Raw genomic sequence first — 25431 nt, forward strand, 5'->3', positions numbered from 1 at the left:
CCCGCGGCATCAAAGAGTCAACCAGGCATTCTGCGCATATAATTCAATCTAACCGGTTGTATGCTGTGGAGGCATCGATCACCCCTACAAAACCTTTTTTCTCTGACCTGGGGTCAACCAGCACACCTTATCCTGCACACCTGCTGCTTCGAAGTCCTGCGCAAGTTCCTTTCCAAACTGAGTAAAATGGCCCCAAGACTCATAGTGCATTGGAACAAGGACATCTGATTGAAGTGCCTGCAGCAAGCGGGCACCCGACTTCCCATCCATGGTAATCGCTTGTGGGCCCGTCGGAAGGGGTGCAATCGCATGGCCAAAGTTCATGATAGCCGCTACAACGCTGAACCGTTTGGGAATCTCTTGGGCCAGCTCGTCCAGATATACCGTGTCGCCGGAAACATAAATAGCATTGGGGCGACCGTCCTCGCTCGTTCCAAAGTCCGCGTTCGTCAGAATAAAACCGGTGCATTCACCACCGGGAAGATGCTGGCATGGGGTCGCAGTGACTTGGAACTCTTTATTACCAGCAATAAGCGTGGTTGTCTCCCAAGGCTTCAGGCCCTTGACACCGGGGCGCGGTGCCAGGTTCTTGGCGCCATCGACTGTGGTGAGGACTCTGCGGCCGTCGAGTAGGCGACGACCCAATTCGTCGAGGTTGTCTGGGTGGTCTTCGTGACTTAATAAGATGGCATCGATTGGAGGAAGATTCTCCAGTCCTATGGCAGGAGATTCCGTGTTTTTGAGGACAGCGAGTCCCATGTCCCACTCTGTGCCTTCTGGTGAAAACATAGGGTCTGTCAGTAAGGTAACGCCATCAATTTCGAGGATGGCGGTTGCAGTTCCGATGAACGTGATATCCAAAGAGCTCTTAAAGTTTGAGGGAGCCATCTTGTAAGATTAGAGGTGTGGGCAATCTGACGATACTAGAGTCGAGAGACAAAAGTGGATTGTTCATACTTCCTTCGCGAATGGGGCAGAGACAGGGGTCTTTAACCATTTTTCCTTGGAACTTCTTGCATGCTGGCTATCGTATATACGCAACTATTAGGCTTTGTAATACGAGTTAGTGGATCGATAATCATTGCATCTTGACCTGGAGTTCGATACCCAAGGGCTGTGTGATGCAATCCATATGGACTGTGCTCGGATTCCGCGGATAGAGCTCCAGGAATGGTTTAGGCTATGATTCTCTATAAGTGAACTAGCCCAGATACGGTTAGATAATCCGCCAAGACAGCTTGACAGTACCCATCTCCCAATCCGGTTAGCTTCAAGCTGAGCATCAGTTGCTCAAGTCTCCAGTCGACTTCTCACTCTTCGTCAAATCCTCCACCCAGCATCGTACTGTCTGGAGCGGGAACATCGACGAGCAGAAAGGCACAAAAGACTGGAACATCGCTTGAATGAAGGCAATAGTCTAGTCGATCGACAGCGACTCTGCGCCAAGACGAAATGACATATCTAATTTCCTTGTTTTGTGGACACCATCATGAAGGTCAAACAGAAATCGGTATGCCGAAACTGTAGACAGCGGAAACTAGGGGTGAGGCCAGTCTGAACCCTCTTGAGGTCACTACATACAGAATCCCAGTTCTTACTATATCAGTGTGATGGAAAGAGCCCCGAGTGCAGCCAATGCGCGCTGACTGGGTGGAAATGTCCCGGCTACCAGCAGGAGTGGACATTCGTTCAGCAGAATATACCTTCAATCGGGACTTCGAGGCGTGGACCCTTAGCCGCTAGTGGGTCATGTCGAAATGCTGTTCATGGGGGCATTCCCGGGCAAGATCGTGCCCCTGGACATGCGCTTGATACAATTGCTCAATCTGGGCCTCCTTCCAACACCTTTTTAGACCTCGAGTCGGCCTCGCCAGATACATTGGCTCAACTCATTGTCGAGAGCTACATCCCTCAAGATGAAATCCCTTTCATGTTCTATAATCCAGATAGCAATGGCTGCTCACGGATATGCGGCTCCTGGGTCGAGGCCCTCCCTCGCCTTGCCAATACCGCAGGCTCGGAGAGTATATTCATCCTTTCTATGAAAGCATTGGCTCTTGCGATTGTCTCACACAGGGATTCACGAGATGTCTCTGGTCTAAACGCAACATGGATCTATAATGCAGCAATCCGCGCATTGAGACAGAAGTTGGCCATGGGGAGTCAGCCATTTGATGCCGAACTCGCGGCGGCTATCATGTGTTTGAGCTTAGCTGAGGTGAGATTGCTCACAGTTGGGGACTATTGATTTCCCGAGAGCCATCTCGCTGACAGTTGGCCCTGGTATAGGCTATGTTTCCGGGGCAGGGACCAGGAATCTCAGCTCACATCAAAGGCGTTGGCCAACTGATGAAAGCTCATGGCCCCAACCACTATCAAACAGGGCTACTACATACGCTTTTCGTGGGATTCCGACCGCTGTTGGTCAGTATGATTTATAGATGTTCATATGGGAGCTTTAGTGGATTTTAACGTGGACTGTAAGGTCATCGACGCATTCCGATTCCGCAAATCAACGTTTCTCGCCGAAAAGCAATGGACATCCATTCCTTTTGCTTTCTCTTGTTCATCGCTCATGCAAGACTTCCTAAGCGAAGTGGCAATCATCCCATCTTACCTCGAGGCGATCGATCAAATCACGAGCAATGCGGGCAAGGCCTCTCCCGACTATGTTGCTGAACTCCTATCGGCGCTTCTTGATTGTCTCGGCAGACTTGAAGCTTGGGAAAAGGCATTGCAATATGAGCACGGAGTTCTAGGTGACCTCTCATGTTTGGACTCTGAGGCGCAGATGTTCTTCGCCAATAGCACTGTCCTTTCTCTCTGGTTTCCGAATGTCACCATAGCGAATGTTTCGACTCACCTGTGGGCAATTCGGATAGTTAGTCTCAAGGAGATAAACACACTGCGGACGATCCACGACTCCTTTTCTGCAGTAAACAAATTTGCAGACAAGTTTAGTTTGAAGCACGTGCAAGATCAGGCATTGGCTTTATCACGACGGATTTGCTGCAGCATGGAGTACCTCATGCGGGATGAGATGAAACTCTTTGGGCCGGCTTCCATAGTCTTTCCCCTAAAGGTGGCTTATGACTGCTTCGGAGAAGATAGGAGGCACCAAGGAGAATATCTTAGAGTCTGTGAACACATCGTTGAAAGACTTGTCTCCAAGGGACTGCGCTCAGTCCCTGGAGTCATGTTCGATTAACGAAAAGTAGTACGACGTTGCGGATACGTATTCAACCAAACCATCACCAATCTATCTTGATCTTACGTAGATGGCCATGCGAATGCAATGACCTCAATGATTGTTACTTGTAGGAAATTAGGAAGTTGAAGAAAAATCCCTTAAGCTCATGGTGATCTTTCCCCATATTTGTTGTGTATGCTCTGTTTGCATCTCCGAATTGCGGATCATGCTCCAACAACCAAACAACAAACACTGCGAACAAACGACGAAGCACACCAATTACCCTCCCAACTACTCAAAATGACTCTCGAAACAGACGCAGTAGCCGGCGCAACAATCGAGCTCCTCGAAGCCCGCCTACAACGACTCACCTACCTCCTCACCGGCGATGCCAGCTGGACCGGCATCCCCACCGCACCCGCCAAACCCAACTCCCTCGACGACACAGTCTCGCGCCGCCTCCTCCGCCTAGAAAAGGACCTCGAGCGACTCAGCCGAAGCGTTCCCGCTGTCCGAGACGTGCTGCAGCTCCGTGAGTTCCTTCCCTCCACCCTTCCGACGCTTTTCCAGAGTCTAGAATACTAACAATCTCCTCCTTCCCCCTCTCAGACGACCGCTTCCCGGACCTCTTCCGCCCAACACCCCCGCACTCCCTCCCGGAGAACCTCACAACGCAGAACATCGCCTCTATCGTCCTCTCCTATGCCTCGGCCTTCCCCGAGACCGCGTCCAGACTCACCTCGCTGAACGACCTGCCGGTCCCCGATGCCCAGGCGTCCGCGTCGCTGGTCGAGCTGCAGCCGCGCCTAGACGGGCTTGCGCGCGTGCAGGAGGAGCAGGCGGCGCAGATTTCGGAGCTGCGGGTGCGCACAGCACGGGTCTTGCAGCGGTGGTATGAGATTGGGTTGGTCGGGAGTGGGGAGTGTTGGGCGGAGTGGGAGGGGCGGCTGGAGGATGTGGAGAGGGAGGTGAAGAGGGAAGAGGTGGTGAGGGAGAGGAGGGCGAAGGAGGTATGAGGGGTTCCTGTCGTCTGGTGTGTCTGGGTTTATGGGGTTGTTGTGGCTTCTTATGATACCTTTTTCTGTTATGCGGGAGTTTGTTCCTGGTGTATTCTGTGCTGGCTGGGTTTGCCGGGACGAGGAGGGATTGTCTATTGTGTCCATCTCTGGCAATATGCTCCTTCCCCTATTTCGAATGAACATGATTGCAGTGACATTATCTACGACTACTACAATTACCAATCTGCCATGGGTCGATTATATCATTGTGCAGCAGATTGGCTTTCGGCGGGAGTTGCCCAATCGGGATATAAGACTCGATGACGGGAGATCGCACTCGACTGTGAAGAAGCTAATTGCAAATAAAGGCAAGGAGATGATATCACCTATAATCCTACTGCATCCCTCGCAAGCCAAATACCGGACGTCGGTGTCGGTGTCAAAGATTTTATTGGGAGTTGCACAGCCCTACAAGTATCGGTTGTTTCCCCCCCTGTGTCAGCAACTCAGCATGCATCTCATTTCATTTGATTCCATTTTCCCTTCGAGGAAATCATATTATTCATCCATCCGTCACGGATTGAGTGAGGTCTTATCCATGGTTGTACATCGTGTTCGCCCAGTGCATAATTCTCAGGGATTTCTGCGTTCCAAAAGCTGCTCGTCACAAAGAATGAAATAAATCCGTCTTTTCTATCAAAAGGGCCATGGGCCTCAACTCTCATCTCTGTCGGAGTATAGAATAGGCCTTCAGGGATATGCCAAGACTCAAGAGCCCGGAGCAAGTTGCCGAAACGGATTGGCAGGGTATAGCTTGATTGTCTAGACTCCAAGAGTCAAGAGTCAAGACCGTGGTCCTCTGATGTTCTCCAGGCATGCAATATCCACAAATTCCACATACCTGATCGCCATAGGGTCCGACGTCAACAACGGAGCTCGATGCGGCCATTTTTCGGCATCGTCTACGGAACTTGCTTCATCCGGTCTCACCTCTCGTATACGGTACACCTAACATGACAGTAAAATAGCTTCTGCCTGGAGCACACAGTTGCTCACCCTCATGCTACCGCTTTACCCAACTGTAGCCCAATGTAGCCTCCTACCGAGGTTTCAAGTAGCTCCGTACGGACGTCTCATGCTGTCATGCATATTATTATATTCTGCAATTCTCAGAGCATTCAAATGGGCTAAAGCCCTTGTGCCAATTGAGAAGAAACCACGCCACAGGACAAGGAAATGAACGAAATCGTAGGTCCTGCTATTGCCACAAAGCTTACTGCTTCCATGAACCAATCCCTACCGGCAAAATTCAACTGCCTACCATGTCTACCCCACGTGCTTTAACTCAGAATGGTAGTATCGGAAGCAGATGAAGGACCCTTGGTCTCGCCCTCCGTCACGTCGCCCGCGGGATTTCTGGCAATTGTCCGCAGGGACACTGGTTGCAAGTATAAAGATAGACATTCGAACTCACCGGGGTATTCATTTCGCAAAATAAACGATACTTTCTCTCCCTCCCTCCTAGCTCGTTCCGTTCGAACGCCTTGACGATGAATCTACCTCTCGCCGAACAGCCTGTCGTGCAACGTCATCCAGGGCGCAAGAATGCAAAGGCTGAGAAGCGATCCAAGCCTCCTGCGCAGGCGAATTCACCCCCGAAGAAAACCCTGTTACTGAGTGAGATCAGTGAGAATTTGACCAGTCAGTTTGGTCATTCCAAGCACGGCGACAACGCTTCGTCCGCCAGCTTTAGTAGCGATAGCAGTCGCACTCTCCATTACAACTTCCTCGGCGATGAATCTCAGCCGTACAAAAGATCCATGGATACGTCCCACCCCTCCCATCCTGCGTTGTTCCCGAGCGACCAATCTGCGCCAAGATCGCCTTCACAAGCGAGACGCAAAAATCATGCGACGGTATTGACGTTGGAAGATATTGCGGCGGTCGGAGCGATCGAGAAGCTCGTGACGCAGTATGGGCGGGTTTCGCATATGGGTGTTCTCGATCCGAACTATAATCTTTTTGTGAACAAGACTCGCACTGCCGCTCTCTCCTTCAAGGTCCACAATAAAGTAGCTCTGGTCATGGGCGATCCCTTATGCAAGCCGGATCTATTCACTGAAGTCCTCAAAGAGTTCAAAGAGTATCGAAAAAAATTCCGTTGGGGGGTCGCTTTCATAGGCGCCAGCGAGGTGTTTGCCGCATACGCCAAGCAGCATAAGTGGACAACTCTGCAGTTTGGCACCGAGCGCGTACTCAATCCCATGACGAACGATGTCTTGAACGAACGGAGCGGTAAGCGGATCATCGTACAATGCAAGCAACTCCTCAACCCCCACAAGGGAAACATCTCACTGGGTGTGTACGTGCCGTCGTCGGGCGAGGATTTGGACTTGCAGAAAGAGTTGGCTGGCGTTTACGACTCATGGCGCGAGGAGCGAAACCACGCTGTCGGCGCAAAGGCGTTCATCACTGTATATGATCCCTTTTCGATGCCGGGGATGATGACCTATGTCTACACAAGAGGTCCAGATGGCGTGGCCAACGGCTTCGCCGCACTCCGCCGGTTGGGTCCCAACAACGGGTATCACATCGATCCTTGCGTGGCGGCTCCAGGGGCACCGAGAGGTATCACCGACTTATTAATCTTCGCAGCCATGGCGCTCCTGCACCCGATGGGGGTTTCGTATCTGAGTCTCGGCTTTGAGCCGCTTGAATCACTAGCCGATATAACCCGCATGCCGCTCCCGATCGAACAGATCACCCGAGCGATCTATAAGCGCACATTCAAACAAATGCTCTTCAAGGGGAAGCAGGCGCATCATGATAAATTCAAACCAGACGGGTCGCAGGGATCACCACTTTATACTCTCTTCCCCACAGGTGCTCCCAGTTTCCGCCAGTGGGTCGCAGTTTCCCATATGTCCAATATCAGCATCCGACGGCTCTTTTTCCCAAGAACCGGAAGGAAGTCGAGAACAACTAAACAGGAAACAGCTTGCGACCAGAATAAGAAGCCACAATGACTGAAGATTTCATGATTCATGGATCGTGAACTTCGAGGGTACCCTTATCGGCCTCAGCCCCGACATGCGGACATCCTCGGTGCACTCGCACTTAAATTCTGAGCCAGCCTGATCCAGACACTTCGGGGCTGCATGTGGCATGTGAAGGTCCGAAGCATTCTGAGGCAGTGGCGTCTGTTGCAGTCCAGTCATCTTTCAGATCACCATGCCGCAAACCTTAGAAGTCCAGCAATAATGGCAGATTCTGAGCAGCTTGCGCTGCATTATGGGCCGAGGGCATGCACGGGGGGTGTGGTGGACATCTTTCATATAGTGCACTCTTCATGAGTCTCATTTCAGGACGCGCTGATCCTTACTTGATTGTTCTCTTTGGAGTCAAGCCACAGGATAAGTCAGCCACATGCATCAGCCTGAGGCAGAAGTTCCAGAACTTGACCTCAGTCACGCACGACCGACTCCACAAGCAATAATAATTTGAAGGAAAACTGCAGAATTCCGATGCCGAAATGAGTCTCATAATCTCATTACCCGGATCGGTTGGCTGGTGGTTCTCTTTTATTCCCTCAGCTAATCGGGTCTCAAATCTCAATAAATTTGCGTGTCACCCCAAATCCAATGGGCAATGTTCCATATTAGAAACTCCATAGTCCATAGTATTATTGCTGGAATGGAAAGCGGAGAAGAATCCAGTGCGCAGAGGACAGTGGATTAGTGGAGACTGGATACTCAGGTATTATTAGACTATATGAAAAGGAAGAGTTGATGGTTGATACCCACGCAAGACATCCTCTCCATATGTATTATGTCGTCCTGTCCATCTTTTCTCACTGCTACTAAACTAGTAGTAGGAGTAGTCTCCCTCTCATCCCATCCCACAAAGCCACAAATCATCAGAACGGATAAGCGCAACAACGATGGGGGAAATAAAGGATCATCGCCAACCGAGCGATAATTATAACAACATTGGTTATTGTCGCATCCACCAACCCCAGTTGCCCCTCTTAGATTATCCCAATCACCCAACTGTGGATCTTCATCTCCCTCGGCCAAGTTGGTCATGCCAGGGAGGCTAGTCCAGTCGACGCCTTTTAGTGAGAGTCTGAGAGAGAACCAGACTCCAGTTCTCAACAGTTAGTTAACGTCGTCTGTGCCTGACTGCCTGTGTGTCTACATTCTACAATCTACACTACAGTTGTTGTGCGTGGGTTGCGGAACAAACAGACTTGCCTGGCATGGCCCACCATGACCAGTCCTCCACTAGCCAGCAGTCCAGCACCGTGGGTTCTTTTAGTTTTGGATTTTAGATTCCCTGAGATCATTTCCTGAAACTTCTCCAGTTGTGGAAGATAGAGCGTACTCTGTAGATGGAGTGAGAGAGAGAGAGAGAGATCATTGCATTTAGCTTCTAGGTTTCAGGGCAGTGTTCAGACTTCAGCCCTAGAAGCTGCTGTACACATACGTATACACGCCCCTGGAGACTACAGAGTAAACCGAACATTGAATGATAATAAGGTCTACTACTTGGTCTCGCTCTGTCCAGAAGCATATCTATCTATCTACAGGATCCAGATAGACCAACAAACACAATTCTTAGTCCTAAATAGTTAGCAGTCAACTTGATCCCTCCTTTTCCGACCGGGGACTGGGTCAAGGCTTCTTCATTAATTCACCTCCATTACATTATTATTATTATTATTATTATTATTATTATTATTATTTCTTGTCATTTTAGTGTTAATCAATCTCGTTTGCCTTTACCCTTCTTCCTTTATTCCTCTTTTCATCATCATCATCATCATCATTATTATCATCACTTACTCCCACCTCTTCTTCGGCTCCTCCCAAGCCCCTCCTATCGATCGGTTTCACGCCCATCGACGTACACTCGTTTTTCCCTTTCCCCATCGTCCTTTCGATCTTCCCTTCCTTTCCTTTCTGTCCATCTTTCTTCCCAGTGCCGTTTCAGACACATCTATTTCATTCCCTCCAGCCAGGTGCTGCATTTCGCTATTTCCGTCTCTGCAAGGGGGCCTCGTTTGTTTTCGGTTTCAAAACAACCAGCCTCATGCGAGACTCGATCTCTATTATCGATCTGTCACGATAAAACTCAGCCCGTGGTGCTTTTATCATCGCCCCGTCCATCATACACTCGTTTTTCTCTCAATCGTGTCGCAAGGTACGACGATTACACGTCAACCTAACCCTCCCGCTTCATCTTGTTTCCAAATCCCCTTCTCCCTCAACCCTCGTTGCTAGTTCCGTACAATGTTTTATAGTCGACTGCTGATTAATCCTGCCTGGTCTTTTGTTCCTTGCGCCCGTAGTCGTCGACCTTGCTCGTGGCTAACGGTTCATCCTAGTCCCATTCCTTTGTCTTACGGCGTCGAAGCCTCACTATTCACCTGACCATACAATTGGTCCCAAACACCACGACTTATACCACCACCTGCTTGAATACTACCGAAGAGGAAGTGCCGCCGTAGACTTCTGTCTCGCCATTGTCTTGTCGCGTACGATATCGATTGAATCCCGAGTTTCGTCGAACGGGACAATTACGATATCTCTCTATCCAGCCGCCCTCGAGGACCCAGTATATACGCAATCACGTTCATGGTGGCATATTCAGAAAATTCACCATCGTTTCACAAACCGAGCCCGTATACGGAACCCCCAAGAAAAATGGCGCGATTCAGAGCAAGCAATATTCTGGGCGACCCCTTCGCCCTCGCAACGATCTCCATCGCGATAGTACGTTCTTCTCCGCGCGAATGTGTTGGCAGGTTGTTTCGGGCACGTGGCTAATCGCGTTCACCATGGTCTATAGCTCGCGTGGATAATCGCTTTTATTTCATCCATCATCGCAAACATCAAGATGGCGGATTATCCAAATCATGCGTGGTGGGCAATCGCCTACATGTTCTGTTGCACCATTGGAGTCACGGTTGTCGTTGGTTCAGATACCGGTCTGGTCTATGGTGTAGCGGTATGGTTCGCGCGTCCCCGGTGTTGGTCATGACCGCTGACGATGAGCAGGTTGTGGGATATCTTTCTGCCGGTCTCGTGTTGACCAGTCTGTCGGTCAACACTTTGGTCTATAAGGGCAATTCCTCCGCGCAAGCTGCAGCTGCTGGATTCATTCTTCTGTCTATGATCATTGTAAGTGACTACGAGCACGGTTTGGGAAGCGATCGCGCGGTTCAAACAGCCCACTCATGCGGGCCTACAGATCGTCTGGATATTCTACTTCGGATCGACCCCTCAAGCGACGCATCGCGGCTTCATCGACTCCTTCGCGCTCAACAAGGAAGGCGGCAACGCGTATGGAAACGGTCGACCCATTTCGACAGCATTTGGTCATCGCCCTGAGACAACCTCCACGAGCGCACCGCAGATGTATACTTCGGCCCAACTCAACGGCTTCGAGACCTCGTCCCCCATTTCAGGTTATCCGGGCGGCGCCCCTGGATCGGAGAACCGCAGCTCTTCGCAACCTCGTTTCGGCAATCCATCTGCCAGCAACCTTCCGGCAAATAATAACGGGCAGTCACAAGACGAAGTTCCGCAGCCGACCGAATACCCGTACCGAGCCAAGGCGATTTACTCTTATGATGCCAACCCCGAAGACGCCAACGAAATCAGTTTCAGCAAGCATGAAATCCTCGAAGTATCCGATGTCAGCGGCCGATGGTGGCAGGCCAGAAAATCCAGCGGAGAGACCGGTATTGCTCCATCGAATTATCTAATTCTGCTGTGAGGCAGGCTGGAGCAACTTCCATGCGACGCGATTTTCCTTTTTCTCTCTCTGTCTGGTCATTCTACTCTTGTCGCCGTTTTGTCGCAAAAGATTCATCTTTGATACCCTTCGAGTCGGATCACTCGGTGCGATTCTGGTTCTGCAAAAAAGATCATGTTATGTCTGATGGCTTTTTCTTGAATTTCTGCTTCTGGCTCTCCATCTGGGCAGTGTCTTCATGCCGATTTTTTTTTTTCTTTTTCTCCTGATTTTTCACTTTCCCTTGGAGCGGGCATCTGCGCACCTGTCGATCTATTATGGCTGTGCTTTACTTTTCATCTTCTTCTCATCTGTCATGTCTCGGATGTACTCACACACGGTTCGACGTTTCTTTGTGTATCGTGAGGAAGGACGAGTCTTCCTTTGCTGTGTATGCACGGTTCTGGAATCCGAGGCTGCATGCATAGTCGAGGGATAGTCCCGAATCTCGCCTGGTAATGGTGAAAGCAATCCACTATAGCCATTTGATTTCCGACCGTTGCGGCCTATACCAGGCCAAACGGCCCCCCATAGCCGGTATCGGGTAATTAGGTAGATCGAATATGACAAGTCTCTCCAACCAGCAGGTCTCCTGAATTAGGCAGGATTCTGAATCTCAGTATGCACTTGGGACGAGCCGATGCCACGTGCACGAGATCATGTCGGAGAATTTTTCTCAAGTTAATTGAGATATCAAGTGATAGATCAGAAAAGAACGAGAGCCCAACGAGCAGTGCAAGATGCAAAAGAAACACGATTGAGTCCCAAGTCCAGAAGGAAGCTGTTGAATCCTAGGTGATGCCTGTGCTCCGTATACCCGCCAACCATACTGCGCAGGCCCTGTATACCTACCTTGGGTACCGTTCGTTGTGCGTTATCCGTCTCTCATCTCTAGTAGGTAGGTAGTAACCTAACAACATATCGACAGCTGGATATCTACGGTGTCTTGACAAGTGTTCATGCGCCGTATTAGCATGGTGGATTAGTATGGGTTTTGACATTGGGATTGGTATGCTCCCAGTGGATCCCATCTAAGTACCTGTTATTATTGTTATTATTATTGACATGCACACTGTTTAGATACTATGTATCTAGAATTCTAGATTCTAGATACGATCTAGTGAAGTGCCGTATGGAATATTCCACGCTGATGCTGATCGCTTTTTCTCCATTTTTGACGTGCAACGGCTTTTCTGGCCCAAGCGCCCCTCTTTCCCTCGTATGATCCTCACCTCGTGGGCTCCAAATGGTAGAGATAGAAGCATCGCTCGTTGCATGCAGTCTTGTAGATTGGTCTAGTCGAGTCGAGAGAGAATTCCCTCCTCCTCCTCCTCCTCCTCCTCCTCCTCCTCCTCCTCCTCCTCCTCCTCCTGCTGCTGCTTCTTCTTCTTCTTCCCCGACCTGCGGATGGAGAGAGTTGAGTTACACACTCACCAAGAGAAAGAGAGTCGCACAGCTTCGTCCATGCTTCTTCCCCCTTGGAATTTTAGTCTATCTGGTCTGATTGATTCATTGATTGATTGACAAATTCTTCAGTCATCATCATTTCATCCATTCTGCTCTGCTTCATCTCTTTCCTGTCGGTCAGCTTTCCCTCTGCATCGCATCTTAGCTCAGGGAAGGGGGGAGAGAGAGAGAGAGAGAGAGATTAGAGATCTATCTAGTAGTAGTATCTAGTTCACGACATACTCTCCTGACTGAATAACATGAAGAGCTGAGGGAGAAATTAAGGATTGCTTAGAAGAACGAGAACTGCATCATCCAATCTCACTGCTCTCGAGCCGTCCTTTCTCACCATTGCAGACCGACTGAGCTGCAGTTTCGATTCGACTGCAGAGGATGAGGTGACCAACGCAGTGCTTCTTCTTCCTTTCGTTCTTTCTTTCTCTTCTCTTACTCTTCTCTCTCTCCTCTCTCTCTGTCCTTTCCTTTGTCTTTCTTTCCTTCGCTCTGTCTCTCCTCTCGTTTGTTTGGTCGCCTGTCTTTCCCCTTTTTCATTTCTCGCTTCTTTTCCTTCTCGTCGTTTCTGTCTCAATGCCTGGATAGCTGATCTACCAGGGTTTCTTTTCCCCCAAAAAGTCCTACATTTTCCCCAGTCATTCGCAGTGGAATCTCGCCATGCCTGACCGCCGTCTGTCGCAGCTGCTTAAGGCAAAACTTCTGTGGCGAACGTCGACTTCTCCCACGCCCACCACCACCACTACTAATACTACGACGACTAAAACTACCGCTCATCCTCCTCCTACAACCTCGCCGTCTCCAAGCCCCAGGCAGAAGCATAAACCGGTTCATCTGAAAAGAAAGGCCGCCGCAACGGACCCGCGCGTCGACCCCAACCCAGCCAATTCCACCTCCGATCTTTCTTGTTCTCTGCCGCCACATCTCTTGACCCCCGACGAACCGGACGCTGACGCCAAACGTCGCGCCTATAGCGTTGTTTCTTCCCTTCCTCTTGACCCTCCCAGTTCCCCCGAAGAGATTGCCGGCCCGGCCACTGGGTCGTCCACGGGTCGCGAGCAATACTTCACCACCCACTTTGATCGACACCACAAGGAACCACACGACGATCCGATCCAGCAGAGTCCGACGGTCGCAAGGACAGTTTCTCGAAAACCGATAGAGGCGAGGAAGGATAAAACAAAATCGCAAGCCCAGTCGCAACACAAGAAGAAGGAGCCGGGCGGGGAGGAAGTGAACAAAAAAGAAAAAGAAAAGGAGGAAGCGAAGATAAACGACGACCGTGTCCGGAACGACCCCGATTTTCTGCCACCCAACTTGACCCCGAAATCCAATCTTGCCTCCTCCCCACCACCGACTTCCGCCGGCGACGACTTGCTGCTACTACCTTCGCCTTCCGCAACCCCTCTTCCTCCCTCAACCACGTCCGTTGGGCCTGTTGGCGCCGTCTCGCTCCAGCCAACTTATCGACCCGCCTGGGAACGTCCCAGCGCGACCCCGTTTGACTCCCAGTTGACTCCGTCCTTGGATGCCGTCGCGGAGAATATTGCTGGAGAAGCCGCCCATCAATATTTCCCTTCTTCTCCCTCGTCGCCCATCCCGAAACGACCCAGTATCGGAGTTCGTCGGCAGTCGCTTCTGCCAGCCTCCCATCAGCACTTGATCAGTGGCCTCCTGGGTTTGGGATCCTCGCAGACCGGCGCTCCAAGCAACGGTCGCATCGCCACGGTCAGCAACGAAATGCTTCCGCGCAAGATCTGGGTCAAGCGCCCAGGTGGCTCAGCCACCTTGGTCCCGACACTGGACGATTCGTTGGTCGATGAGCTCCGTGATCAGGTTATCATGAAGTACTCCAACTCGCTGGGCAAAACCTTCGACTCGCCCGATATTGTGATTCGCATTGCTCCGCGAGAAGGCTCAAATCGACAGTCGACCCCTGAGCGGGTTCTGAGTCCTGAAGAACCACTAGGCGTGGTGATTGATAGCTATTACCCTGGCGGTCAATCAGTGGACGAAGCCTTGATCATCGACATCCCTCAACGTCGCACCCCGAAGCCTTCGCCTCGCCACAACGTGTACTACCATCATTCGGAACCTGGGGAACATGGCGAGTACTTTCCGCTAATGCCTGCAAATCCGGGTGTCCCAACGCCTCCGGGTCATGGATCGGCTTCTTCCAGCGTGAATACTCACACAGCACCAGCCATCTCAATTCTCACCACGGGGATGGCGCCACCGCTTCCTTCACCAGGCAGTCGAGGAAATCGGCATTCCCGCCGTCCTCCGCTCACTCGGCATACTACGAACTCACCCACAATGCTCGGTACTCCGCCCAATCCGAAAGGTAAGTGATGTCGTCTAACGCTCCTCCGCCATTTGTATCTAAAGGCCCAATATACTGACATGAATCTAGACTCCGTGATACCCGCAGGCCCTCAACCACCTCCGACAGCCCCGTCGATTCCCACGCCGCCTGTCCCTCCACCTGAATCACCGCAAAGCAAGTCACACACCCCTCCCGCACGTGTTGCCTCGCCTCGTCCGCGTCCGTCTGCAAAGTCGAAAAAGTCGAAAAAGGGCAGTGTTTCACAGTCGCTGAATGCTGCTTTTGGTGGGCTGATCGAGGGTACCGTCCCTCCGATTAACGTTCTCATTGTCGAAGATAACATCATCAACCAAAAGCTCTTGGAAGCGTTCATGAAGCGTCTTAGTGTTCGATGGAAATGCGCCGCAAACGGCGAGGAGGCGGTAAAAAAATGGCGTCAGGGTGGTTTCCACCTGGTTCTGATGGATATTCAACTGCCCGTCATGAACGGTTTGGATGCGACGAAGGAGATCAGGAGATTGGAGCGCCTGAACAGCATCGGTGTCTTTCCTAAGACCGCCTCTGGACGATCAAGCGCCAGCTCTCTCACTGCGGAAACCTACCAAGCTTCCGAAGGTACTCTCAAGGAGGAGGATGTACTGCACGACCTATCGCTGTTCAAGAGTCCCGTCATCATCGTCGCTCTCACCGCCAGCAGTCTGCAAAGTGATCGTCACGAGGCATTGGCTGCCGGCTGCAATGACTTTTTGACCAAGGTATGACATTGGGAATTTATCATGCGACCTCCCACACTGCTTTATATCTGACTGACTCCTGCTTCTTCCTTAGCCCGTCGGATTTCCCTGGTTGGAACAAAAGGTGACGGAATGGGGCTGTATGCAGGCCCTAATCGACTTTGAAGGCTGGCGCAAGTGGCGAGGCTTCGCAGATGAACCCCAATCATCATCGCCGCCGATTGATAGTCACACGAGCCCCTTACATATCGGTGCCAACGGCGTGTCGCGCAAGACATCGACCGCCTCGTCAGCGACCAGTCCAACGACGCGAAAGATCGATGCCGGGCCGGGCGAAATCAAACGGAAACCTCTCCTCCCAGAACTCGCCAAACCTGCAGACCTTCTTCCGGAGGAGCCTTCAGGCAGCGGCAGTGGGGAAAGCAACGAGACACTGGACTCACCCGCCAGTCCGCTGGCCCTCCCTGTCGGGGACGCGGGCGAGCCATCAGGCGATATTGGTCCTCACGTTCCTCTGAACGCATCGTAGTCAACAGTCCAACTTCTGCCACCTATCTCTATCCGTCTCTAATGCCCTCCCCCCACCCCCATCTGGTGTGCCAGTAACACCCATCTGTACAAGGACCAGCGTCTTCTGTTTCCATATGTCTAGTGTCGGCTATCTCTGTTCCCACCCTAAGTACATCATATCATACCTGTCCCAGCTAGTTTGTGTCTTCCCTATTGGATACCCAGCATAGCCATTTTGCTTCATTCCATCCTCCACCCCATCTCCATCATCTGTTGCTTCCTTGCCAGGCCTCTTTTTTTTTTCTGTTTGTTTCAGCGGCATGATCCGATTTTCCATCGATTTGTATATATATACATCTGGTACTGTTTATTAGCGGACATGCTCACACATACGAAGGAGATGTCATTGTGTTTTATGTTTCTTTGTTATCTGTCTCCATGCAGGGACTGTGGGTCATCTTTTTTTCTGTTCTGTCGATATATCCGGTCTTCCTAGATTGATGGATAACTAGAAGATCGAATTTTTGTACATTCTCGAGATTCACTGTTGCTTGCACTTCTACCGAATTAGGAGAGATGTATGATCCATGGAAATTTTGGGTTTCAGTATTGTTAAGACATGCTGGAAAATAAATATAAATACAATGCTAATGCCAACAATCCTTCACACCATATTTGTACAGTACATAGTTCCTCACTAAGAGAACGTGTCATCATCAATGATAATGAATAAAAGTATGTTGGGGTATTCATTCCATGTATCAGGCCTATGGAGGACGAATTAAACCTCCACACGGGTAGGTATTTTGACCTGGCCCTTCTTACGGTCATACGTGGGCACACCATATCTGCGACCAGGCGCGCGGGCACCACGACCATCAGGACCGGTGGTCTCCCGGCTGACCACGACGTCCTTGATGCGGAACTCGAACCGCGAGGCATCCGGCTGGACCCGGACGGTCTGCTGCTCGGCGCGCAGCTTGGCGAGGCTCTTGCGTTCCTGCTCTGCCTTCTCCTCCTTCTGCAGACGCTCGCGATACAGCTTCATGTTCTCGCGGTGCTCGTTGGGCTTGGCCAAGGTCTGGCGCTCGTGCGCCACCAGGTGCGGGTGCGGGATACGCGCGTCCGCGGGCTGCAGGACTTCATGCTCGTCTGCGCCCTTTCCGACACGCTCGATCCGCGAGGGATTCTGTGTGATGCGGCTGACAGCCTCGGCCGGGTTTGCTGCGCTGTGTGCTGTCTCTTCGTGGGGGAGGGCAGGAGCAGCAGAGAACACCCGACCAGCGTCCATGCGGGTGAATTGCCGGGACTCGGAGACGGGGTAGAAGATCTGAGGATCGGTGAGGCGGTGGACGGGGAGATCATTGATAGATTCGTGGGGTCGTGCGTCCATGTCACTGCGGAGTTGTGTTGTTGGGACCATCTCATGGACGGCCCGAGCATATGGCAATGCTAATGATTTGCCCTTCATATTCCTGTTAGAACATCGTCGGAACCCAAAAGACACGAAGTATCATCAACAGAAGTGCAAGGTTTGGACACATTCAGATATAGGAGTTGTAAGCATTCCCAAACCGATAAGGCTTGGGGTCTTAAAGACTAATCGATTTTTTGTTGTTCTCATCATTGTACCAACCGGGGTAAAAAAAGCAAGCAGGGGGTGAAAAACAAAAAAAAAAAAAATGAAAACTTCGCGTGCATACCTGTTGTTTCCATCTCTTCTCCAGCTCCACCAACCTTACAACAGCCGCGACTCTCCTCATATCAACCCCGAGGTCCACACTGACAGCACGTACACTCTGCTTCCGGTCCACAACGCGCCGGTAAATCTCTTTGCGCAGCTCCTCGCTCAAGATGGGCTCACTGACGAAGTTGGGGTTCAAGGGGAACGGCCGATTGCTGCCAATGCCCTTCAAACGAGACACATAGTTCGTTCGTCCGGGTGTGTGTTGTTTCAGAGCAACGCCTTCGCCGTTGAGCCACGAGAACATCTCATTTCGGAGTCTGGTCTGAGCAGCGGGGGAGGAGGAAAAGGATCGGGAGGAGCATGATTGTGTGACTTTAGAGATACATGTGGAAGAGGCGGAAGAGGTAGAGGTAGAGGGGGAGACATAGGGGAGAAAGGAGCCGGAGACCAGCTGGCTCTGTATTCGGGGAGGCATTTTCAGGTGAAGGACTGAGGGCAAGGGGAGTGGTTTGGTAAACGGTAGGTAGGACCTCAAGGGTGAACCAATTGATGATCAGGCAATCATCAACCTATATATTCTTGTGCCTGGAACCAGGAGATGCTCAATCCCCTTGTTTGAGAAATATGCACAGGCACTGGTGGTGTTGAGGAGCAATGGGTATAATGGGGAGGAAGAAAGGTTGTCCGGGAACTTCCAAGAGAAGAAACTTCTCGGTTCTTGCGATATGGTCCGTGCATATCACGTGACGCGACGGCATCGGAAGATATTTATGAGTGTGGAGTGTCAACGCCATATTCGGCTACTGAGTAGTTGGAAGCATCGAGTTGACTTTACGATTTCATTGAATCATAGCAAATACAATTGAAGCAATCCACCATAAGCAATAATAAACACCGCCAGTGCAAGTGAGCAGCAAGAAAAAGTACTCCATCCCTCAGCATATCCCACTGTAGCCAACTCAGCTGAAGCAAAGCAAATTAAAAGTGACAGTGATGGGGGGAATAAGATAATAATATGCAAGTTAATCATAAGCACGATGAAGCATTTCGCTTTGAACCAGCAACTAGCGACCATGAAGACCCGAACGCGCCTCCCTAGGAACCGAGAAAAGAGATGAAGATCCCCAGATATTTATCTCGATGTATATCCGTGTGTAGAGCAAACGCCTCAATATGGGTGTCCACACCATATAACCCTTGCAGAATGTCTCGACATGAAACATAACACGGACTGCCATGAAGGCCGTCAAGAGAGTCCGCTCAGTTCGAAATCCGTCTTATTGCCCTTGTGTTCTGCTTCCCCCCCCCCCCTCCCCCTCTTCGTTTCGTCGTCTCCGTTGTTCAGTCGAACAAGCAAAGGGCCAATCGTATAAGAGCGCAAAAGGTAGAGTTCTCGCCGCCTAAACGAGACGGGAACCAAATAGAGGCTCCGGCGTCACGCATGCGGCGATCCTCATTGAAGGGGGGAACAAACGCCGAATGAATCAATGCAAGAGGGAATCGTGAATGTAGATCAAAATAACTAGAACTGAGAACGCCGTTCCTTTCTTAGGTCGATATCGAGGATTAGATGACGCGGAGAATGAATACAATAACAAGGGAAGAAGAAGAAGAAGGAGAAGAAGAAAAGAAGAAGAAAGGAAAGGAAAGGAGCAACATGAGAAGAGAGGTAGGACAAATAATCAAAAGAAGAATGGGTATGTGACGAAAGTTGAGTGGTAGCAAAGGTAACAAATCGAGCGTGATCGAGGAATGCGAACTTCCCATAAGCAAGCTTCATGGGCTCTGAAAACCACAAACAAAAGAGGGCAAAATAACAAATGTAAGCCTCACCAACAGAAAGAACATCACACAGCGCCCACAATCCCATGCTGCGCGAAGCAAAGAACAAGAAACTCGAACAGAAAGATTGACAAAGCAAGTAGTTAAGAAGCCAGAATCCCATATTCCTTACTCCCAGGAGGTCAAGGGAGCCCTCCAATACTGATCTAGCTCATGAAAATCAGGACTCCCAATGCGCCAGATGTGAAACCCTCGAATTGTCATCAAACGTGTCGGACATTAATTCCAGAGAGAAAAGCTGATCAGTCTACCGACCCATCATGTAATCGGGGTAATAAGAATTGAAGGCTCCCAGATTTGGTGTGGTGGAAGGGCCGCTGACGCCTCCAGTAAGCGGAGGGGTGGGAGTCATCATTGCATTCACATTGGTTGTCCTGATTCCCAAGCCAGAGTTCGAGTTAAACGACCCGTTGATGGGGATAGGCGCTTGAAGGTTTCCGGCCGGGTGCATGGCCCCGTTGTTTCGCAGAGCCAAGGGCATTGCCAACCCTGGAGGGGCAGCCAGCCCGGGCGGAGGACCGCTCACCGTCGAGAACATATGACTGTGCATACCTCCGAGACTGCTGCCACCTGGGACGGAGCCTTGAGCAGAAGGGTGGCCGGACGCGCTCATACTGCCAGGCTGACCTGAGCGGACTCCCAACGGATTCTTTGAGAAACTGAGACGAATACCCGTCTTGACACTATTGGAAAGCTTGTATCCATACAACTCGTTGAGTGCCTTACTAGCCATGGCCACTTCGTCAAACTCGACGAAACACATGGGACCGTTTTGCTTGTTGCGGAAGCACAGACGCTTGTACCCGCGCTGCTTGGAGAAGAGAGCTTTGAGCTCTTCCTCGGAAGTATCGGGAGGCAGATTACCCACGTAAAGTGTATTGCAAGGCGGATTCAGGTCGTTCGGATTGGCAGCAGGAAGACTATGTCGCGGGGTGTGTTGATTATTGTAATGATAACCGTGGTTTCCCATCAAGTTATTGCCATTCATGGTCTGCGGGAAAGCAGACGACGGGGTCGGGACTCCAACGCGCGCCGAATTGCCAGGCGCGTATGTCTGCAACGGTGGAGAGGTCATGTTCGTGGATAAAGAAAGATTGGCAAATCGGCTCGAAGGATACTGGGGGTTTGTCGAGCGCCGCGGCAAATTCATCGAGGCAGAATGACCATTTTCGGCATAGCCGACCGGATCCTTGAGCAACTCACCCGTGTCTTCGTCGGGATCTTGATCGATCATCGACTTGCCACTAACGCGGGGAAGATCATGGACACCATTGCCAATGGGCGACTGGGGAGAGAATAAGCTCTGCAGGCGAGACCCTGACTCTGCGGTCGAGGCGAGGGAATCACCAGTCGACTGTACGGATGCATTTGGCGCGGTCATTTTCTCAAGACTCTGGAATGTACCGTTAAAACGGGAGGACCGCGATAGTGGCCCATTGCCTAACAAAGTCCGGGTCGCCGTATGGTCAATAGTGTTGCGCCGAGGTGGATTCAACGACGCGACGACCGTTCCATTGCAGATTTCGACGATCATATTTGCATCATTTTTGGAGTTTGGCTTGCCATCAAGTAAGGCTTGCGCTTCTTCTGCGGCAGCCATCGTATTGAAGCGTGCAAGGGCGCACAGATATCCGTGGTCCTCTGGGAAGTCGACAGGAACAAAATCCGCATCCACGAAATCTTTGGCGAAAAGCAGCATGCTGCGCAACGCTTCGCGACTAGTATTTCTCGGCAGCTTTCGCATCAAGATCGCACCACCAGTATTGCCATTAGCAGATCGGCCAAAGCCGCTCAGGCCCTGGGGTGTACGATCGGAATCGCTCAGACGCATGTTGCCGGGCGCAACGGTATCAAACGGGGACGAGGAGCCGAGAGGCGAGAAGGGGTAGGAAAAGGAGCCGCCGAGGGAGTTCGATGCTTGCGACGCAGTAGGGCTGTACACGTCGGTCGACATCGCATTCTGGGCCGTCGAAGGCGGCTGCGAGGAAGGAAGCGACTGCTGCGGAGGCGACGCGCCCGAAGAGATCGAAGCCGTGCGCTGAGTGGTGCTATAGGAAGCTGGACTCGTACGAGAAGACTGAGTCGAACTGCCACTCATGCCTCGAAGACTGAGAGTCTCACTATCCACGTGTGCGCGAGTAGATCACTGTGTCCACGGAGGATGGTAAGAGATGGACAGCCTCAAAATCGCTCGAGGATCGAAGGACAAGTATGATATGACCGCGATAGGCTGCGAATGAGATACGGACCGAAACGGAGTGTATATGACGCGCCGAAGGATGGATGAACGGCGATGCGATGATTCTATGGTCTCATCAAGGAGCGCGACCGATTGATTGTTGAAAGAGGACGCGATCAAGCCGGTGGTAGTTTGGCGGGAAAGGAGGCAATATGACGACGAACCGAGGGACGATAAAAAGGATGGGGGGATCGCACGAGAGATAGATACGCGATAAAGCGACAATGATAGGTGAGAATAATGGAGATGATAAAGAGAGATCAAAAGAGGATGGAAGAGGTGATGTAGAAGAGGATGGTGGCGATGGAAAAGAAGGGAAAGGGGAGGAGAGAGTAGTTGGTAGTTTTAGTGAAGAGGAAGTCCAGTGTACGGACACGGGAGTAGTAGGGGGGGGGGAGAGATAGAGTGGGAGGGTGGTGTGGGAGAGAGTCTGGGAGCGGGAGAGTCTGGGACTTTTGGGGGGGGAGAGAAAGAAGAGAAATGAAGGAAGAGGGAGGCGGCGGAGTATGGGTAGTAACTGGTAAGAGTAGGCAGACAGACAGACAGACAGAAGGCTCAGATAAGATGCAAATTACAGTGCCTTGTCTGAAGAGCGAGGCCACGCGAATGACAGAAAATGACAGGGTATATTATGATTGTTTTAATCACAGCTAGAAAAAGCAGAACAGAAAGAAAAAGGAGAATCTTGTTGCTGCTGCTGCTGATGATTATGATGGTGATGATGATGATGATGATGATGATTGATATTATTATTATTATAAGGAGGCAGAATGGCGAGTGTCCAGTTGGAAGTCCGGAACGGTCCTGAGAACTACAGGTGGTACTTCCTCCTACATACTACTCCTTACTGGGATTCTGGTACCTACAGTAGTTCCAAGTACCTAGTCTCCAAGTGAGTTCTCTTCCAGGCCCTCCAGTCCAGACAACCAGTAGAATCTCTTCAGGCCCTTTGAGGGAGAGGGAAGACCAGAAGTCATTTTTTTAGGGGATCTATTGCTTCCCCTCTCCCTTGGCCCTCCTTCTTCCAGCGTTCCATTGTATTAATCATCGAGCCCATCCCATTTTCATGGTCGAGTCAAGTCAAGTCGGCGGTGCACTGTCTGGCCCACGGATCGAGTCTGGTTCCGTTCCAGGAGTCGAAAGGGTCGAAAGTCCAATGAGAAAGGTCCGGGTCTGACGATAGAAAGTAACGAATAATGGCGCGGTGAAAGGGTCTTTCTTGCATGAAAGAGCCAGTGAGCTACTGGGAATGCCGTGAGTTTGACCTCAACTAAACCAAACGCAGTCAAAGCGCGACCCAGCAGTTAAATTGACACGACGCGTTGTCAAGGGCCCCCCATGAGAGTGGATCGGACGCAGCGATTCGATGCCGAAATCACGCTGGGAACAGGACTCCGGTTAGGTACAAAACAGAGAAGAGATAGCTAGACATATGCCTATAAGCCTGTCTCCGTTGATGTATGGCGAAGACAGAACAGAGAAAAGCAGCGATTACCGCGAACAGCGAAAATGTCGGACAATCGCCCAGGAAAGCCATCCGGATGCGAACATGCGTGTCCCGTGGATGGCAGAGGCCGTGGATAGCCAAGGAGAACGAAGTACGTCCTTACTAAGTATCTACCTAGGACTCACATCTCGTCCCTGCTTGGTGTATCAGCCTCATATCACCCGATCTTCAGGAGAGGAAAACTAGAATCACCCCCATGAATCAGTCCTTTTGTGATTCATTCTTGTAGAAAGTCGATGACGATAGAGAGTGCCTGGGGGAACAAGGACGGTTCAATCGTGGTCGCTGGTCAACGGCACGAACCAAGACAATTCTACAGGGACAGATTCTACTCAGGTATCAATATATGTATATACACCAGGTCTTGCTTGATCGCATAATAATGATGGAACAATCGAGTAAGCCCAATGCACCCTCACATGATGTCCTAACCAAGGTTAAACTATCAAACAGCTGTTGACCCTAAAGATATTTACTTGGGTATTCCCAAGTAGTCATTTCTCTAGATGGCTCATCTACTGACTATCCCCAAAAGTGCAGTCGGGGGCTTGTGAGACCCTGGCATCATCCGACGAACGGAGAGAGAACCGTCGGATGTGATTGACAGCATGTTTCCATCATAGTCTTTTTTGCTGGATGAAACAATGCCGTTCCATCAATGGATAACGGAGCTGCCTACAGTAAGTAGATGCCTGAAGTATATCTTCCGATGGCCGATATCGTCGTCCAGGATTCATGGAAAGCTCAAAACTCAGGTGCCAATGACTACTTCGCCATCCTTCAACAGAAAGGGAAAAGATAACTAGGCTGTTCCTCGAGAGACAAAGCTTGGAGTCAAATGGCTCTCTTGCCTAAAAGCTCTCACGCAGGATTGGTACCTCAATACAGGGATGATCCTCGGCTCTTGTCGATGACAACACATCCAGTCGTCGATCAAGAACAATCCGTCCATGCGATTCATACCCAGCGCATTCTTCTAATCAAAACACACTAGCACAGACCACCAGAGCTTGACTTTCCTTACTGGAGCCGAGGAATGATAGAAAAAGTTTAATATCTCATTCCTCCAACTGCCCAATAAGCATGGTTGGTGAACATACAAGGAGAATGAATCCGGGAGGGATGATTTGGGAGATAGTCCAGCGTGCCTGGGAAGCTCGTAAGATCTTAGGATCGCAACCACAGTTAGTCCACAATGCACTGTGAGCGAAAATGTCGCAAAGAAATATATCATTCCCCTTCGGCCGAGTGGACAGAAACCAATCACACGACTCGACCTGCATAATGTACAAAGAATGGTTTCAACCCAAGTGTAGGATATTCCAGAAATATGACAACTCATTAACGCCGTTTGAATGCCGGAAGGAAGAAAGATGGAGTCGCTGGCCCGACCATGGGAACCGAAAAAATCACCGGATTCACATCGGCACGTTAATATTACAGAGAACGGTCCTTTTCATTGCCTCTGAGCAGTCGATTTAGGTTGAACAAGGCCCGCCTGGACATTCTCTGTATCAGCAACCAAAACCAAGTCTAGTGAAGCTGGGTATACATACCAAGTTCAATAAGCGCCATACACCCTCGCTCGGTTGTGCGCCAACACCAAGCCAGTACTTTGCTCGTGAGCGATCCAGAGAAACCTCCTTGAATGGCTTTGCTCGCTGAGCCTCCTCTTCGGACAAATTGGTAGGGCGCTGGGGAACGGGATTGTAGGTGCCAATGACTTCGAGGGGTTTCGAGTCGCGAGCGGACCTGAATGCATGCAGAGCAAGATTAGCACTCTGGTAGTTGCAACAAATGGCCATATGATTTTGTCCCAGCTTCATGACAATGCTGGACATGCGGAAGCTAATAAAAAAAGCATCATGGGGAAACCCTACCGAGCTTGAGCAACAATGATGTTGTAGAAGGCCTGATGCTTGTTGCCGAAGCGAGACAGACGAATTCTGACAACCATTTTGACGAATTTCGAGCGAGAGAGCCTCGTGGATGGACTAAATAATGCGAGAATAGCAATCTCTATGGTCTGTGTTTGAGAACTCCCGCGGAAGTTCAGAATGAGATACGGAATATTGATTGTTCCGGGTATGCAGGATGCGGACTAGCGCTAGGCGGTGGAGCAGATATCATGGCGATGATGCA

The 25431-nt window shown here is 50.7% G+C and overlaps 8 protein-coding genes across 8 annotated transcripts, besides 11 other annotated features; 4 read left to right on the forward strand and 4 right to left on the reverse strand.

Moving 5' to 3' along the window:
• Positions 1–84: 84 nt before the first annotated feature.
• Positions 85–888, reverse strand: ACLA_012100 (MBL fold metallo-hydrolase; the record flags this gene model as incomplete). The annotated part of the gene is made up of 1 exon (XM_001274207.1): positions 85–888. The coding sequence occupies one exon, from the start codon at positions 886–888 to the stop codon at positions 85–87; it is 804 nt and encodes a 267-aa protein (XP_001274208.1).
• Positions 889–3490: 2602 nt separating this feature from the next.
• On the forward strand, positions 3491–4206 carry ACLA_012110 (putative nuclear distribution protein RO10; the record flags this gene model as incomplete). The annotated part of the gene is made up of 2 exons (XM_001274208.1): positions 3491–3722; positions 3800–4206. The coding sequence occupies 2 exons, from the start codon at positions 3491–3493 to the stop codon at positions 4204–4206; spliced, it is 639 nt and encodes a 212-aa protein (XP_001274209.1).
• A 1532-nt stretch (positions 4207–5738) lies between these two features.
• Positions 5739–7214, forward strand: ergS (the record flags this gene model as incomplete). The annotated part of the gene is made up of 1 exon (XM_001274209.1): positions 5739–7214. One exon carries the CDS (start codon positions 5739–5741, stop codon positions 7212–7214), a length of 1476 nt encoding a protein of 491 aa, XP_001274210.1.
• Positions 7215–8893: 1679 nt separating this feature from the next.
• Positions 8894–8931: a microsatellite.
• Positions 8894–8932: a microsatellite.
• A 62-nt stretch (positions 8933–8994) lies between these two features.
• Positions 8995–9027: a microsatellite.
• An 866-nt stretch (positions 9028–9893) lies between these two features.
• On the forward strand, positions 9894–10968 carry sho1 (osmosensor SHO1; the record flags this gene model as incomplete). Its single annotated transcript, XM_001274210.1, has 4 exons — positions 9894–9962; positions 10039–10197; positions 10248–10370; positions 10441–10968. The coding sequence occupies 4 exons, from the start codon at positions 9894–9896 to the stop codon at positions 10966–10968; spliced, it is 879 nt and encodes a 292-aa protein (XP_001274211.1).
• Positions 10969–12304: 1336 nt separating this feature from the next.
• Positions 12305–12357: a microsatellite.
• Positions 12305–12384: a microsatellite.
• Positions 12385–12612: 228 nt separating this feature from the next.
• Positions 12613–12634: a microsatellite.
• A 470-nt stretch (positions 12635–13104) lies between these two features.
• On the forward strand, positions 13105–16033 carry ACLA_012140 (putative response regulator; the record flags this gene model as incomplete). The annotated part of the gene is made up of 3 exons (XM_001274211.1): positions 13105–14788; positions 14858–15525; positions 15599–16033. 3 exons carry the CDS (start codon positions 13105–13107, stop codon positions 16031–16033), a joined length of 2787 nt encoding a protein of 928 aa, XP_001274212.1.
• Positions 16034–16795: 762 nt separating this feature from the next.
• On the reverse strand, positions 16796–18176 carry ACLA_012150 (mitochondrial 37S ribosomal protein mS45; the record flags this gene model as incomplete). The annotated part of the gene is made up of 2 exons (XM_001274212.1): positions 16796–17479; positions 17718–18176. 2 exons carry the CDS (start codon positions 18174–18176, stop codon positions 16796–16798), a joined length of 1143 nt encoding a protein of 380 aa, XP_001274213.1.
• Positions 18177–19301: 1125 nt separating this feature from the next.
• Positions 19302–19338: a microsatellite.
• Positions 19302–19339: a microsatellite.
• A 451-nt stretch (positions 19340–19790) lies between these two features.
• Positions 19791–21641, reverse strand: ACLA_012160 (RNA binding protein; the record flags this gene model as incomplete). The annotated part of the gene is made up of 1 exon (XM_001274213.1): positions 19791–21641. The coding sequence occupies one exon, from the start codon at positions 21639–21641 to the stop codon at positions 19791–19793; it is 1851 nt and encodes a 616-aa protein (XP_001274214.1).
• A 669-nt stretch (positions 21642–22310) lies between these two features.
• Positions 22311–22333: a microsatellite.
• A 150-nt stretch (positions 22334–22483) lies between these two features.
• Positions 22484–22522: a microsatellite.
• Positions 22484–22523: a microsatellite.
• Positions 22524–24745: 2222 nt separating this feature from the next.
• Positions 24746–25246, reverse strand: ACLA_012170 (mitochondrial 37S ribosomal protein bS16m; the record flags this gene model as incomplete). Its single annotated transcript, XM_001274214.1, has 3 exons — positions 24746–24787; positions 24846–25041; positions 25170–25246. The coding sequence occupies 3 exons, from the start codon at positions 25244–25246 to the stop codon at positions 24746–24748; spliced, it is 315 nt and encodes a 104-aa protein (XP_001274215.1).
• Between the last annotated feature and the right edge of the window lie 185 nt (positions 25247–25431).

The sequence above is a fragment of the Aspergillus clavatus genome, genomic scaffold, assembly GCF_000002715.2.
Source record: "Aspergillus clavatus NRRL 1 1099423829795 genomic scaffold, whole genome shotgun sequence".
In the NCBI taxonomy this organism is placed as follows: Eukaryota; Fungi; Ascomycota; class Eurotiomycetes; order Eurotiales; family Aspergillaceae; genus Aspergillus; species Aspergillus clavatus.